The following is a 16,377-nucleotide window of genomic DNA, read 5'->3' as shown; positions in this document are numbered from 1 at the left end:
GCTCAGAACTTGTTGCTTCCCCACAGGTGGCTGCCCTCCACCTTCCCATACTGCATCTAGGACCATCCTGTGGAAGTTGACTTTGTCCGTGAAGACTGAGGCAAAAAAAACATTGAGTACTTCAGCTTTTCCTGCATCATCTGTCACTAGGTTACCTCCCTCATCCAGTAATGGCCCCACACCTTCTCCGATAACCTGTTTATTTTTCACATGCCTGTAGAAACCCTTCTTGTTACTCTTCACATCCCTTGCCAGCTGCAGTTCCAATTGTGCTTTCGCTTTCCTGATTACTGCCCGGCATTCTCCAGCCATATGTTTGTACTCCTCCTTAGTCAACTGTCCACATTTCCATTTCTTGTATGCATCCTTTTTGAATTTAAGCTGACTAAGGATTTCCCTGTTAAGTCAAGCTGGTTGCCTACCATGTTTCCATTTCTTACTATGTAGTGGGATTGTTTGTTCCTGTGCCTTCAGTAAAACTTCTTTAAAATACTGCCAATCCTTCCAATTCTAGTATTTTATGATTGAATAGTAACAGAGAGGGAGCCGTGCTAGTCTATATACTATCAAAACAAAAAAGCAGTCAAGTAGCACTTTAAAGACTAACAAAATAATTTATTAGGTGAGCTTTCGTGGGACAGACCCACTTCTTCAGACCATAGCCGTACCAGAACAGACTCAATATTTAAGGCACAGAGAACCAAAAACAGTAATCAAGGAGGACAAATCAGAAAAAAAATGATCAAGGTGAGCAAATCAGAGAGTAGAGAGGTAGAAGGGGGTGGGGAAGGTCAAGAATTAGATTAAGCCAAGTATAAAAACAAGCCCCTATCGGGCTTGATGGAAAGGGGTACTTCAGGGGCTCGTTTGCATACTTGGCTTAATCTAATTCTTGACCTTCCCCCCCTGCTTCTGCCCCTCTACTCTCTGATTTGCTCACCTTGATAATTTTTTTTTTCCTGATTTGTCCTCCTTGATTACTGTCTTTGGTTCTCCATGCTTTAAATATTGAGTCTGTTCTGGTATGGCTATGGTCTGAAGAGGTGGGTAGTAGTGAAGACTGTTCTGTACTAAATGGCCACTCTTTGCAGCATTAGAGTTATCTTTGGAGGTCTCCTTTCCAAGAATTGACCAGGCTTAGCCCTGCTTAACTTCAGCACATTCCTTCTAATGAAATAGGATCCTCTTTAGGAATCTTTTTTTCCTGGTTCAAACATGTCCTGATTCAGAATCTGGCTTGTTTTATGGACTGTGCCATTTGGCAGCTGGAGCTCCTGAAACAGTGACACTGTCATTTATGCCTGAAGTGGTGGAAGAGTATGATCCCTGGCTTCTTCTTCATCGGGGTTTGAGCAGTTGTGGGTTGAGCCCACTGTACCCCTTGACAAGCTAGCAGGGCCAGCGACACAGTGGCAAGGGCTCACCCAGCTGTAACATTTGTTTATTCAGCTGTACAACAGCCACAAAATTTTGGTCAGAAAACAGTCAGCGAAGTTATTCTGTGCCAAGCCTGCGTAGGCTGACACCACCTTCTCAGACCTGAGCATGCAGTTCTTCTGTAGACCTCAGACTTAACCTATGGGCTTTGATTAGGAACTGGCTGGGTTGGTCTGCCTGCAAATTACCCCTGCTGGATATATGCAATGGTCAGGAGCGGAATGGGAGTGCCTCTGGGGCTAGGAGGGAATGAAGATGGGAGAGAGGAAAATGAGATCCTCCCATTATGGAACTTTCTGTTTGGTGTTTGCACACCACCAGGTCATGCCCAAGTAACAGCACGTTGGGCAAATCCTCTGAATTCTGTCTGTCTGGACTTGTGGGAACTACCAGTGGCTGACCGAGCACTAGCTCCCTTCTCCAATAGCTCTTTTTGGGCGCTATCATTTTGCGTGGCACTCGAAACCTACAAGGCTGCTTGGGGCCATTATGATGAGTGTCTGAAGTTGATTCTTTGATATATGTAGGTCATTAATTTGGTTAAAAAACACTGGAATTAGAGCCAGAGGAGAGGATGAGACAAGCTCTCGTGTAACAGAAAATCATTGGTGTCCATCGCTGGGAGGGGCCTGCTGAGTGCTGCAACGTGGTTTTTGGAGTTTCCAGGGAGCACAGGGGGTCGCCCGTTGCAGCACTTTGGCCCATTCCAGCTTTTTCCAGTTCAGTAATTAATTGATCTGTTTGCTTTCCAGCTGGGAGGCTTGGCTGTCATTGCCTTTGGACTATGGCTGCGATTTGGTGGCATCCTGGGAGACTTAACTTCAGAGGAAAAATCACCTGAGTATTTCTACATGGGTAAGTTAAGGCACTTGTGTCTTTGGCTGTACCTTCCGTCTCCCTTTCATCACCAGGTTCTATCCCAAACACTACTCTATACTACATGTGACACTTGTGCTTAAAATATCTGACAGGTGAGTGGCACAAACCTTGTGTCCTGTTTTCCATGCCACATTAAGTGACAGCCCCTCTCAGTTCTCTCTCTCTAGCCAAATGTTTTACAGACCTGAATTAATTCCTACATGATTTCACAGATGATTTTTGCTGTACTGCTGGTTCTTCTGAGACAGAAGCTGGGCAGGATGGTGCACTCATTCAGGTCTGCCAACCCCAACATGCTCTGGGGCTTCTTTTCTGGTGCTAGCCAGCACCTTGATGAAAAGGGAGTGATCCTTATCCTGGCACATTAGAAACAAGAACATAGTTACCATCAGATTGCAATGGGGTCACTCACATAGCATTTGGAGCTGTACCAGAAATATGCAAGAAGACTTACTACTCTTCACTTCTTCTTGCCCCTGCACCCAGGCCCTAAGTATAGTCTCAGTGGAATTGGAACAAATCCTGCTGTGGTTGAAAAGGAGAATTGCACTGTTCTCACCTCCAGAAATCTTTCCCAGCCTGGCAGTGACCAGCTCAGCTCCTCAGCCCTACAGTTCTTTACCTGGTCTGATGTGAATGTAGAGGTGTCATTTTCCCAATGTGCTGCTTGGGGTTTTCTGGGTACTCCTAATGTTACATGTATAGTATGTGCCTGTGTGGTTGCTATGCATTGTGCCTGTGGTTTCATGCTCCTCATTTATTTATCCATCCATTGCCAATTGTAACAGGTGTCCCATGCCCTTGATTTGTTTTTCCTTTCCTCTCGGATCACATTAGGAGAAGTTAGACTCAGTCTATTTTAAGCTGGAGATTGGTCTCTCAATATAATCTGATCATCACACTCACTTCATCCTTCTCCTGTGCCAAGTGAGAGAGAACATCTAGCAGTGGCTGGCTCACCAAGCAGTGCTGGCAGAGCAACAGTTGGGTACTCCAGAGAGTGAAGATCCTGGCTGCTAGTATGAGAGTATTAAATATGAATCACTGAAGGAGTTGAGTGCCTTCCAGAAGTGAAAGCTGATCCAGAGGCACAGCACAGCACCGCACCAGTTATTTCTATCCTGGAATCTTAGTCCAAGTTTAACCCGCTCTCTAGTTGCATTAAATGTACGTTTCCTGTTGTACAGTTGGGAATTGACCAAATCCTGGTCTCTTTGTGGGTCAAAAGGTGCTGTATCTGTGATTGAAAAGTTAGTATGTGGCTGGTGTGCTACTTCAGGTGAGGGCCTCAAGGTTCTCCCTACAGTGTGGCATCTTGCAGACATCACTAGCTCAGCTCTACTAATGCAAGTCCATCCTGGACTGCAGCACTCCTGCTCCTCCAGTCATGGGCCCCATCTGTCTCAGCCATGATCCACAGCTGTTGTTTTAAGTAAGCTAGCCTGAGCTGACAGCTCACTCTTCAGTAGTTTGGAAACAAGAAGCCTGGGATACTATCTCCTTCCCTATGTGTTTCTAAATGGCCTAAGAGACCTGAGGAGACAGTTATTCCGTGCATCACAGTCTACTGCTGGTGGATCATTTACTGCCAGTGTGTCATCAATGGGTCAATGGCTAAACCCTGACCAACAGCCTATAATAGGCATTATAGGTTGCAGTGATGTTCTCTTAATTCAAATTCCATTATTCTTATTAAGCAAAAAGTAGATTCTTCTGGTGAATGCATAGTAGGAACTGTGGAAAGTTTTAGCTGCTGCTGCTGTTGCTATAGCCTTCCATGGAAATTCCAAGTGTTATTTAGATTTAGGTGAATTGAGGAGAAGCTTTTGAGAATGATCTTGTAAAAAGTCAACTGCATCTCCTGCTCTAAAACTAGCTTTAATTTCTGCCTTGCTTATTTTCTTTTTCTGGATATTTGCAGAACCCCTACAGTGCAGTACCTACCTGGTAAAAGGAAATGCGGAGGAACAGGACAGAAATTTACTAGGAAATTCTTTGAACCTACACAGTTGAGTGCATAGTGTGCAGGCAAGTCCCATCTTAATGGTACTGTGAGCAGTCTGGTAGGCCTGAGAATTAAACTCAGTCTTATTAGCAAAGATGTTGGCATCCTCTACATGATGAAGAGCTATGGAGAGAGCCAATGTTTCTCTGGGCCGAAGGCTATTCCACTGAGGTGCCCGAATCTCACCCATTACTGCAATCATTTGACACTTCTTATAATTCAGGTATGTCAGCCTTTCCATTTTGTCACTGATCCTATTCAAAAAACTTCCAGGAGTCTCATTTTCCAGGGAGTGCACTGGAGCTGTGTATGTATGTTCCCTTTCATGCAAGCCAGTTGCTGTGTGCTGACAGCCATGGTTTTGCAGCACCAAATTCTAGTGCAGTGTGTGTTTGTGCAGCAGAAGAGACTGCTGCTCAAAGGCGCTGCTGCCATCGTTCCGACAGGGTGATATAAATATGTTTGGCTATATTAAAGAGCTTTCCTTCAACCCATTTATGACGACAGTTGTGCAGCCCCTTTTTCAAAGCCTGAGGATTCAGCTCCTCTGTAAACATACCAGCTCAGACACAGTGATGGGGCTTGCGTCAGAGCTGCTTTCAGATTCTCCTTTAGAGCAGTGTTATGAGTATCTTCACCATTCTGTCATCTTGGCGTGCTTCATGTGGCAAGGAAAGGCAAGCAGCAAAGAACAGCTTAGCGGTATCCATGGTTGACATAGGGAGACTTGGGAGAACCAGGAGGAGAAAACAATCTCTTCTACTGAAAAGGATAAGAAGGCCAAGAGCAGTGAGTACAGCATGTGTTGAGTGACATCCTGGAGACTCCACTCTGATGAGCACAGGACTGTTCTACACTCCATTTTTGTACCACTGTCAATTTAGGAAGAGAGAGATTGCTGAGGTGATGTAACTCTCTAGTGTGGACACTATCATACTGTCACAAAAGTGCATCAGAATGAATTATACTGACTTAAGGAGCTTCACACCTGTGTAACTGCACCACCTTTATGGTGCTACGCTGCTTTAAACCATTTAAACTGATTTATAGAAGTACAAAAATGGCCCGTGGACCAGAGGATAAACTCAGGCATGGGATTCAGGGTGAACTTGTCTATAGGAGGCTTGCTTTGAGGTGAGAACTACCACAAGAGAGCAATGTTGTGCAGGCGGAGTGTTATGTCTAGTTTTAGGGCACTGGGCGTAATCTCCCTCTGGAGGAGCATGGATTGAATAATGTGGTTAAAAGCAGGCAGATAGGTTTTATTTAACAAGCCAAACGGGCTATGCTTGTTGTGCATCCTAAGGCCATTCATCCCGGCTGCTGACAGAGGCACATTCTGTTCATATTGTACTTGGATTGAACTGGTTTCTCTCTCACTTATTTATGGTGGGTTTTTCTGCATTTGAAATATTGTTTACATTAACATGATTGATAATTATACCTTGTATTTTCCAGTTAGCTGGCATGAGCCACTCCAGTAGCCTTGCCTCTCACCAATAATCAGATGTTTTCTTTGCCTCCTGGATTAAGTTCTGGTTACACTTGCCAAACAGTCTGGTCAGCTTTTCCAGCCACTGAAATACTCCTCTCTTGTTTGGAGACTGACTGGCAATTTTGACAGGGTAGGCAGATTCCTGTGTCACATGCTCAGGCCTGTCCCTGGTTTGCTTTGTAGTTGTGATTCAGGTTCTTTACTACAGTTCACAAAAGCAAGAGTGGCAGAAAGCGTGTATTTTAGCACCCTAGTAACCAAACATTTAGATCTCTGCAGTCCCTCACGCCAACTCAATGGGCATAATACATTCTTATATTGAGGTTTAGGATGGGTCCAACTGTTTATAAATGTATGCAGCAGAGCAGAAGAAAAGCAGCCATCCTTGGGCTTAGCGAACTGCCTGAAGGACCTAGAAAGCTTGAGGTTCACACACCTGATGGTGTACATGCCAGTTTCTCTGCTTTACACCATTTCACAGCATGGGTCTTGTATCTCTTTTGTAAGCAGTGAGATACAATAACGCTGTTGGGGGCCAGCTGTGATTATACTCCTAAACAATGATATTTTCCATTAAATGTCATGAGTCTTCAAAGTCTTTCCTTGAATTATCTTCTTTCTGGGATATGGCTATAATCCTAGGCTGCTAATGTGCAGATATGCGTCATTTGTGTTGTCTGCACTGGTCAGAGGGAACAGAGATATGCAAGAGGAGGGTGCTTGTTTTGATCTTTTTTTTTCTTTCTTGAGACCATCATGCCAAGAAATCTGAAATTAAGCACTTTGCTTTCTTTGGGAAGGAAAGTGAACCCAGTTCATGTGCCATCTCTTAAAGGCAACAGTGATGTGTGTGACCCCAAGATTTTGGTTGCAAGCATTGCAGTATCTCTCTTTGGTAACTTCTCTTTCTGGAGTGAACATTTTGTGCTGGGAGGGATGTTACCTCTGGGGTTGCTGCTTTTGAATTTAAAACATTAAAGCCCCAAATGAAGATAATATAATCTTGTCAAACAGGACGTTAAGTTTGTGAAAAAAGAGCTGGGGAGGGAGCTAAAGCAACAACACATGACACCGCAGCACAAGGGCTCTCAGACCAGCCCACTCAGCTGCCTGAAGAGTTAAATTAGAATTGCCCTGTGTGGCATTCTGAGGAATCTTGCCCTGTGCCAGTATTACAGGTCCTAGACTTAACTAGGTAGGGCTAGAAAGAGAGCCTTCTCCTTGACTCTGGACATGATTTCTCCATGTGTCTGTTTAGTGCATGAGGCCATTGATCATCATTACAGGACAATTTGAGACCCAGTTTTTCCTCCAGCATTGTCTGGGCACAAGGAGGTCTGTGCTCAGGCCCCACATAGCTGGCTGAAGGGGACTCGCTGTTTGTCTTCTGGCAAATAAAATACTGGATCACAGTGCTCTCAGTTGCAGTAAAATATAAAATGAATGTCGTCAGTCCCCATTGCCTGGAAGTGTCACAGGAACCCTGATCTTGGTGAATGAATCAGCCTGGGTGATTCCTCCCTGCAGCGCACTTGGCTCAGAAGTCCTGTGTTCCCTGCAAATGACAAGCTCTTCACCACTTTATTACATTGTACTTTCTCCACCGTTATATAATCTGATCATTTGTGAAGGCTAGAGTGGCTATGGTTGGAAATACAGCGAAGCCTGGGGCTTGCCTTTTAGATCATTGCAGAAGCTGAATGACTATGCTAATTTTGAATGGCTATAGCGAGACAGTACATGCTTTAGGATATGAAGTCATGTCTGCAGCATAAGAATATGAGCAGCTTTTCTCCATAGTGGTGGGTACCCACGCAGACAGGAACAGCTCAGCTGCATGACACTATGTGAACTGCAGCTGGCTACTCCTGTGCCCTGACCTTGTCCAGTGCCACTTAGATGTGTTTTGAATCAGGCACCATACCCTAAGTTAGCACTTTAAAAAGTCCTGTTCACTCTATTTAGAATCCACAAACACCTTGCATTCCAGCAGGCCTTTAAAATTAGAACTGGAGGCAAAAAGCAGCCTCCGAACAGAGAGGCACAGTTCCACACCTGGCACTTTCTGACCAGTGACTAAGAGTTGTCTCTGACAGATATGCCAGTGCACATCCTTCCTTACCTTAGATACTTTTTAACCTTCGCCTTCTATTGAATTGGTAACTCAACTACCTCTCTTACTGCACTACTGATGTGCAGGTTCCTTGTGCTACAGGCAGAGGAAGGTTTGTATGGAAAGAGCCTTGGGTGCAAAATGAAAGCCACTGGAGTGAAAACTGATTCTAAACTGAAACTGTTTGATGATCTTCACTGTGCGCTGGGTTCATCACATGCTGAGAGGTCTTGTGAGCCAGGGCCCTTCCTCTGCCGGCACCAGCAGGTCAGGCAGCCATGTAATAAGAGTTCAGACAACCCCACCACTATAAAAAGCCATTTAAATACGCTTCTCATAGAATCATGGCAATGCATGGCTGGAAGATCATGTAGCCCATCCCCCACCAGTGAGGCTGAGGGTCTAACCAGTTCTTTAAAAACCTTTTAGGTTGAGGCTTTTGTAACTTCTTTTGGAGGCCTATTCCAGAGCTTTTTTTCCTTTATAGTTAGAAAGGGTTCCCTAATATTTGAGCTAAAACTCTTTTGCTGTAAATTATTTCTTATCCTATCTCCAGTGGACATTGAAAACAATTAATGTCCCTCCTTTTTAGAACAGCCCTTAATGTATTTGAAAGCTGTTACCAGGTGCTTCCTCAGTCTTCTGTTCTCAAAACTAGACATGGCCAGTCTTTTTAACCTTTCTTCAAAAGTTGGGTTTTCTAAATATTTTGTCATTTTTGTTGCTCTTCTCTAGGCTTCATCCAATTATCCACCTACTTGTGAAGAATTGTATGGAGTACTCCAGTTAAGGCCTCCCTAGTGCAAAGGGATGAGGGGAGGTTTCCTCCTCTGTCTTACATATGATAGTACAGTTAATATATCCCAAAATATTAACCTTTTTTGCAAACACATCACCACCACGACTTACTCGATTTGTGATCCATTCTAACCCACAGATGCTTTTCAGCTGCACTGTCATGAAGGCAGTTATTCCCTATTTTGTGGTTGCATGTTTGATTTTTTTTTTCTTTCTTCTGTGAAGTATTTTGCACTAGTCTTTATTGGATTTTTGTCTTGTTGGCATCAGCCTAATTCTCCAGTGTGTTAAGGTCATTTTAATTTCTAAATGTGTCCTCCAAAGTGCTTGCAATCACTTCTAGCTCAGACTTACCTGCCAGTTTTATAAGCATACTCTCCACTCCATTAGCCACGCCATTAAGGAAAATACTGAAAAGTACGGACTCAGGATTGCCCATATGTGTCTTCACTAGCTACACACCCAAGCTCCACAGTGCTGTTTCTTCTTGGGTTTTACATTTTCCATACACTTAGAATTGGGAGGCATTTAATGAGTGTAATGAAGCCTTAAATGAAAAAGATACTACAGCTGTTTCCTTTGTCTTTCAAAGGGATGCTGAATAACGAACGTGCCTTCACTTTTCTTGTGTGGATCTGCCATTTGTTGTAGGTCTCTGCCTGGCAGCAACAAATGTTTAACTAGTTTCACTAATACACTTGGTGTTTAACTCTAACTATGAATGGCGCATTCTCTTCTGCAGACCTAAGATTACTTTTTATGAAACATCTACAGGTCTCCTTGGTACTTACCATTATGTGTGTTGCTCTCCCATATGACAACACTGTTTACCAACAGGTTGTTTGGGTCTCTACTGCCCTGTGATTCACAGAGCTGATGAAAACTGATTCTAGGATCAGGGTCTGATCAGACTGTCTGTCCTAGATATACACCTTTCATCAAGACAACTCTTGCCCCAATGCTAGAAGCAGACACCCTAAGGCTGATGACTGGGAATAAATTCTTGATTGTGTATTAACGAATGAAGACAACTTTGTTGTGACTTTGCATGACAATGCATAAAAGTTAGATACAGCCATGTTTCTTAGATTAGACCCTTTACATGTCACACGTCTTCTGTTTCGAATCAGATCTCTAGAAAGGTTGGTAAAAATAGCTCCTAGAAAAAGGAACAGCATTAAAAAAAAAAACCAAAACAAAACTGATTTTATCATGTGAGAAGTGACCTAGCCTGTCTTACACTCTGACAGGGCTGGCAACGTTCACAATGGGAATATCCACTGGGATCCGAAAGAGCAAATTTTCATGGACACCGTAAAGAAACCAGGATCCTCTCTTAGCTTCTACCCCATCTCAAATGACTCTGAGGCATGGTTAGAACTGATAAGATACTGCTGTAGATCATAAACAGGAAAATTATACCAACATTTTTAAAATTTCTCATCTGCCCCATATGAGCTATTCTGTGAGATTTATTCATGGACTGTATATACCAACAGTTTTACTTACACTCCAAAAGCCAGCATTAAGACCATTGATTTAAACAAACTAGAAGAGATGGTTCTCATTAGTCTCTTTGCTATTGTACACTGGCATTCAGAAACTCTCCATACGTTTATATGCACATGACACCCAAGCAGTACATTTTGTAGTGTTGACATAATCACAGGCACTGGGAATATATACACCTATTTCATAGAACTGGTAGAGACCTTGAGAGGTCATTGAGTCCAGTCACCTGCCCCCTCAACAGGACCAAGCACCAGCACCATTTGTGACGGATTTTTTTTTTTAAATCCGTTTGCCCCAGACCTCTAAATGGCCTCCTTAAGGATTGACCTCAGAACCCTGGGTTTACAAGGCCAATGCTGAAATCACTGAGCTGTCAGCTTTGCAACACTTTTGTAGAGATTTTAACAGCATAAGGCAATACAATTTTTCTGTTGCTAATCAAACCATGTGTAATCTAGACATCTACTGGGATTATTGAAGCTACATGTAAAATTTGTATATCTGGTTTAATAGACTAACATACACTGGTATCTCATTCAGCTGTTTGCTCAGTGTTTTATAGCACATGTTGAACTAAGCTTGGAGTGGAGTCAGCTCCCTGAATATTACCCCTTTGTTGGGACACAGAGAATGGTTGCACTATGTTAGTTGGTATATTTTTGGGGGTGTAATTATTTAGGATTGTCATTGTGACTTAAGATGGAGGAATACGCAGCAGGTGAAGGCTAATTATACTCTGTGTGTATGTTGTACAATGCCTAGCCAAGGAGCCTATAGTCTTGAATGAAAATAATTACAAGAAACAAAGATTTTGTCTTCATGGACATCCTCTAAGGGGGAATATATCCCATCCTGCATTTCATTGCAGTGGTGCTTTTATTTTAGAATTAAAATTGAAAAATTGTAATGTACCAGTTGTTTTGGGAGCACTCAAGTGATTCTGAAAACAGCAGCTCTACAGTGCAACCTGAAATTACGACGTGGAGTATGTCAGTTTGTCAGTTACTCTAAACATCATGAAAAGCTTCATTTACTTTAAATAGCTGTCTAAGTATAGCACATTTCACAGTTACAAATGAATAATTTGCAGGGAGGAAGAAAGGTCAATAAAGCAGATATTAGGGAGATGTGGTCAAATCTGTCTTTTCTCTTTGTCACTTAAAGCCAAACCTCATAATTATTAAAGTCAGAGTAGCTATAGGGTGTACTTTTGTTTATGTGCTATGCTTGTAGAAAGCTTTGAGTTCCATCATCCTCTGTTGGTAAATATAGGTAATTCTTTCTATTCAGTTGCTCTTCTGTTTTGTAAGGTTGTTTTATAGGAATACGTATCGTAAAAATCTGTGAACACAGAATAACAGGGCCAGATCTTCAGCTGTTGTGAATGGCTTTAGCTCTTTTGGAGACAGTAACACTTCGTCAGTTTATATCAGCTGAAGATGTGGCCCATGATTTTCAGCAACTCAGATGTGTTTCTAATTTTGCCCCCACAAAGCGTATGCATTTTTGGTTTCTCAGTATCACCAAATACAGCCTGAAGATCTGAGAAACCCCTATGATGGAGGTGTCTGCCCTTGCTAGGGAGAGCAGGCAATTGTCTATGGAACTGGAGTTAATTTCAGTTCCATAGTACACCAGTTGACATTCCCTGCAGTTTACAAAATTCAGTGGAAATTTTTTCTAGTCATGTCTGGGTGCTGGGATCTTCTGCCATCGCTGTCTCATGCCAAGAATGGCAAGCTTGTTTTCTCAGTGGAGGCCGAACACTTGGCTCTGTGTGCAGTATTGGCTTCTTGGCCCAGGCGAGAGAGGGATGAGACATATTTAAAATGGAAAAAATGCCCATGAAAATAGAGACTGGTAAATAAGAAACCCATGGGAATTGAAAGGCACAATGTCTCTGCTTGGCCTTATCTCCCACTGCACCACAGTCATGGCCTCAAACACCATATCTGAAGTTGTGAGCAGGGTTTTGACAAAAAGACTATGCATGGGTTTAATGCATTCTGACAGGAGATGCCATAGAGAGCTCATGTCAGTCCTGTATGCAGGAATTTCTGGAGGGGTGGGTTTTTTTGTCAATATTGATCACGCCCCCCCCATACACACACACAGTGGGCCCTGCCCTTCTCCCCTCAACCCTAGCTCTCTAGCTGGCCCTGCACCCATGAAGCCCCTCCAACCACCCCCTGGTTTGCTCATCCCACCCCCTGCTAGGCCCAAAGATCCCCCCCCAACCTTTCACTTGGCCTGAATACCCCATGCATTCCTAGGATCCCCTCCATCCCAATCCCACTCAGACTGAAGCTCCCCCGAAAGGCTCCAACATCCTCCTGCCTTGCGGCCCAAATAAAGTGCCCTCTTGGCCCGAACACTCCACCCCTCCACTGCTTGACCTGAAGATTCCCCCCCAACTCCTGTTCCACCTGAAGATCCCCCTTCCCACTCAGGGAGGATTATCAGGGATGTGGGGGTTGGAGGCAGGATTGGCACTTCAGGGGAATCACATCTCCCTGTCCCCCTGCACTCACCTCAATGTGCTGTGCTTCATCTTCTCAACCTGCTGAGCCCAGCTTCTCCACAAGCAGCTGGGAGGCCTCCAGCCACTTAGTGGGGCTCATCTGTCTGGGAGGCAGCAGCTGAACACTGTGTAGTGAGTGTGAGGGGCTGAGAGAGGCAATCCCCTGCAGTTGCCGCCACCTGCCCACCCCCTTCCCCAGTAATCCCTAGCCCGTCTGATCATGAAGGGGGGACAGGATAACGGCAGGGCACCACATGGGTGGGTGCAAAAACACCCCAAGCAATCCTCTGTGTACTGGCCTGCATGTGAACACAAATCCTCAGAAGAACTGTCATGGGGAAGTAACTGAGGAAGGCCACTGGAGATAATGGTGAGTGTGCATTGCTTGGGAAGAGGCTCACTTCATCGCACAGAGAAGTGGGTTCCTGGTTCCTTGGCTTGTGAATTTTGTGGTTTTTTTTTTCTCTGCCTAAAACAAAATTTGAATTCCTATTCCTATCCACTGTGATCCTTCACAATGGAAGCAGAGAACAAGACTTGTTCTGAGAGTGCACTTGTTATTCCGTCAACTCCTGGGGTATCTGTGGTGCTGTGGGATTTCTTACAGATCACAAACTTGTCACGCGCAGAAGCAAACTTCCACTGAGGTTGATTATGGTGCAAATGTGGTGTTTGCAGATTTGCATGTGCTTGTGAGGGCTCAGAGGCAGCAAAGGAGAAGAGCAGATGTCTCACCCAGCCTTTTGTTCCCTCCTTGAAATGAAGCTGACTCTTGCGCCCAATACATACACAAATGTAACTGTTTGCCACTGTAAAATTCCCCCTTTTCCTTTTCCTAAACCAGGGGGCGGATTTTCACATTTCGTGCTTAGGACAAATGTTCCATTCAACTGTGGGTGTTACACAAAATGTCCTTTGTGTGCTCTTTCAGGCTGAGTAGCTGATGCTACTCCAAAATAGAGTGTTTGTCTTTTATGACTGAGGGAAAGAAATGGAAATAGCATCCTGTCCCACAGCTTTATAGCAGTAGCCAGGGAAGATGGATTTGCCCATTCCCATGCTTGAGCAGGATACAGGCACTAGCGGGGACAGTGACAAAGTGCAAGTTGAAGTTTTTGATTCTGTCTTGTGTGGGGTTTTTCCACAAATCATACATTATTGTGACACTCTAATCTGTAAACATGTGGGGACAAATCTAGAGTTCTTAACCTTACATCTGCATTTGCTCACCTTCCTCGCTGGTGGCCATAATCTTCTCTGTCATTAACTCATTTTTGGTTGCTCTCATTATCGTAAGCATCTCTGGCTAGAAATTGGAAACCTTTCCCACAGAAATTGTCATGGGGGAAAAAAATCACCATTTGAAATCATCCCTGTGGGAAATAATGGCTTTCCCATAGGACAGTTTTGCAAAAATTAAGCAGGTGTGGTCCAAACTATTTCTCTCCATTTCCTTTCGGCTTTGCAGCTTTTGCACGATGGATAAGTCTAAAAAGTGGGTTCTCCGTTTTCTCCAACTTTCTCTTTTCTAACTGACAGTGTAGTCAAAGTGCTGTGCGGTGTGCTCTCACTTACAGAGGAAGAATGTTATTGCTAAAAATGTAAGTGTTACTTTCAAAGTTTAACATTTTTACCCACTCTTTTAGGGAGAGAACAAAAAACAGCAAAGTGAGCATTTTCCCACACTTCAAAATTAAAAATTCCAAAAATACTGAAAAATTAAAGGGTTTTGCCTCCCCCAGAAGTTTTTTAAAAAACAAAAGGCATTGGCAAAAATTAAATGAAGCCCTGTTTTTTGAGCAGCTGTTTTGCAAAACAACACTTCGACCCAAACTCTTCACAGCCAGGTCTCCTCAAGAGTTCACTTTGTTTAGCTTAACAAAGAGGAGATAAAGGGTGACTTGATCACAGTCTAAGTAGCCAAATGGGTAACGTTCTTTTCTTAAAATCTCTGAATGTCCTTTCACCATAAAATCACATCAAGTAGTCTGGGATTGTCCATATTGGGTTCAGTTACATGGGAGGTGCCCCATTGTCTGTGTCTGCAGTAGCTCCCTACTTTGAAAGGAGCGTGGTAAGTAAGGTGTTGGGAGATTATTAATGATCGTTAAATGATTAATGAAGTGCTGTGGAGGAGTAAAGGGACATTGAAGTTGCCCAGGCACTTCAAAGTACTGGCGGGTTAGCCAGGGCAACACGCAAGCCTACACTTTGGAGTTGCCGCAGGGGAGAATTAGCTTAATGAAGCGCTGCATATGCAGCGCAGCACTTCATTAATAATTTCCTGACACTGTACTTCCCAGGCTCCCTTCAAAGACAAGCCCACTATGTTGTATACGGAATATGGGCTGAGGGTGCATGGTGGGTGCTTTGCTGAATCGGAATGCATGAATGGTTTCATGTTGTGAATTCCTAAGCTGTTCGGAGACATCAGATGGGTCCTTCAAATGGCAGTTTTCTCCAGACATATGATAAAGCCTGGGACTCAGCTTTCTCGCTCAATGTCACAGTAACATGGCGGACAGGGGGCTGCAGACAGGGGACTTTAGGAAGGAGAGCGAGTGGTCCAACTGCTGAGGAGGCTACCAGGTGAGAGTACTAGCTTCTGGGGTGAATAAGTGTGCTTGACTGTTTGGATTTTGAATTGTGATTCTGATTTCAGGTTGGTGATTTCGATTTCAGTTTCTATGGCAGATGGGACTGAGTACCTGACCTTTGTTCCCTTGATTGTCTTTGATCAGCCTCAGGATCAGCCTTCCCCTGTGTGACTAACTAGGGGTGAGGCCTGACATAGGCCAGCAGGCTTTCAAAAGCCAGAGGCAGAGCGACCAGGGGAGCGAAGCAGACAGGGGAGTTTAAGAGGGAGTTCAACAGAGGGAGCCCTACGATGGTCAGGAAGATCGACAACACCTGTATCGGTACTGCTTCTGTCTCCTCTGCCTGTGGCCAGACTGACTGCCTGACCATGGATGCCTCTACCCAGATACTGGTGTGGCTTTGCAGGGACTGTGGCCTGCAGTTCCCACTTACTGATATACAGGCTGTGGGGGGACCATCCAATGTGAAAGGTTCCTGCTGATGGAATCTCTCAGGCAGCAGGTGGGAGAGCTACAGGAGGAGGTGGCTAGGTTGAGGAGTATCCAAATCCATGAACAGTTCCTAGACATGTGGAAACAGCTGAGGTAGCTGTCCCAGTACACAGGACTGCTGATACACCACTGATGGAGGAGGATATGGCTCAGGGTGAACACTGGCAACTGGTTACTTCTGGCAGAAGGCAGTGCTCCACCCCTGCTCTGAACCCTCCCACTGTGGTACTAGGAAACGGTTATGCTCTTCTTGATACAGGACACAAGGAATCACCCCGTGCAACAGAGGAGAAGCCTCGTACCCCACAAGGCAGGGAGGTCAGCTGCCACCACTGTGAGGAGGAAGCATAGAGTGGTAGTGGTGGTCGGCGATTCTCTTCTAAGTGGGAGAGAGGCACCCATCTGTCGCCCTGACATTTCATCTTGGGAGGTATGCTGCCTGCCGGGGGCCCGTATCCAAGACATTACAGAGGTGATGTTGAGGATTATCCAGCCCTCTGACTACTACCCCATGCTACTCATCCATGT

The 16,377-nt window shown here is 44.4% G+C and overlaps 1 protein-coding gene across 3 annotated transcripts in view; it reads left to right on the top strand.

The window, feature by feature from the left end:
- Window positions 1-16,377, top strand: part of TSPAN2 (tetraspanin 2) — a 78,075-nt gene that overhangs the window by 7,429 nt on the left and 54,269 nt on the right. For all 3 annotated transcript variants that reach the window (XM_074977819.1, XM_074977817.1, XM_074977818.1), the window contains exon 2: window positions 2,190-2,292. In XM_074977819.1, the coding sequence (XP_074833920.1) occupies window positions 2,190-2,292 (103 nt within the window). The remainder of the gene's footprint in view (window positions 1-2,189; window positions 2,293-16,377) is intronic.

This window comes from Carettochelys insculpta, chromosome 26 (assembly GCF_033958435.1).
Source record: "Carettochelys insculpta isolate YL-2023 chromosome 26, ASM3395843v1, whole genome shotgun sequence".
Taxonomy (NCBI): Eukaryota; Metazoa; Chordata; order Testudines; family Carettochelyidae; genus Carettochelys; species Carettochelys insculpta.
The sequence above is the reverse complement of the archived record's forward strand: the minus strand, read 5'-3'. Positions and strand labels throughout refer to the sequence as shown.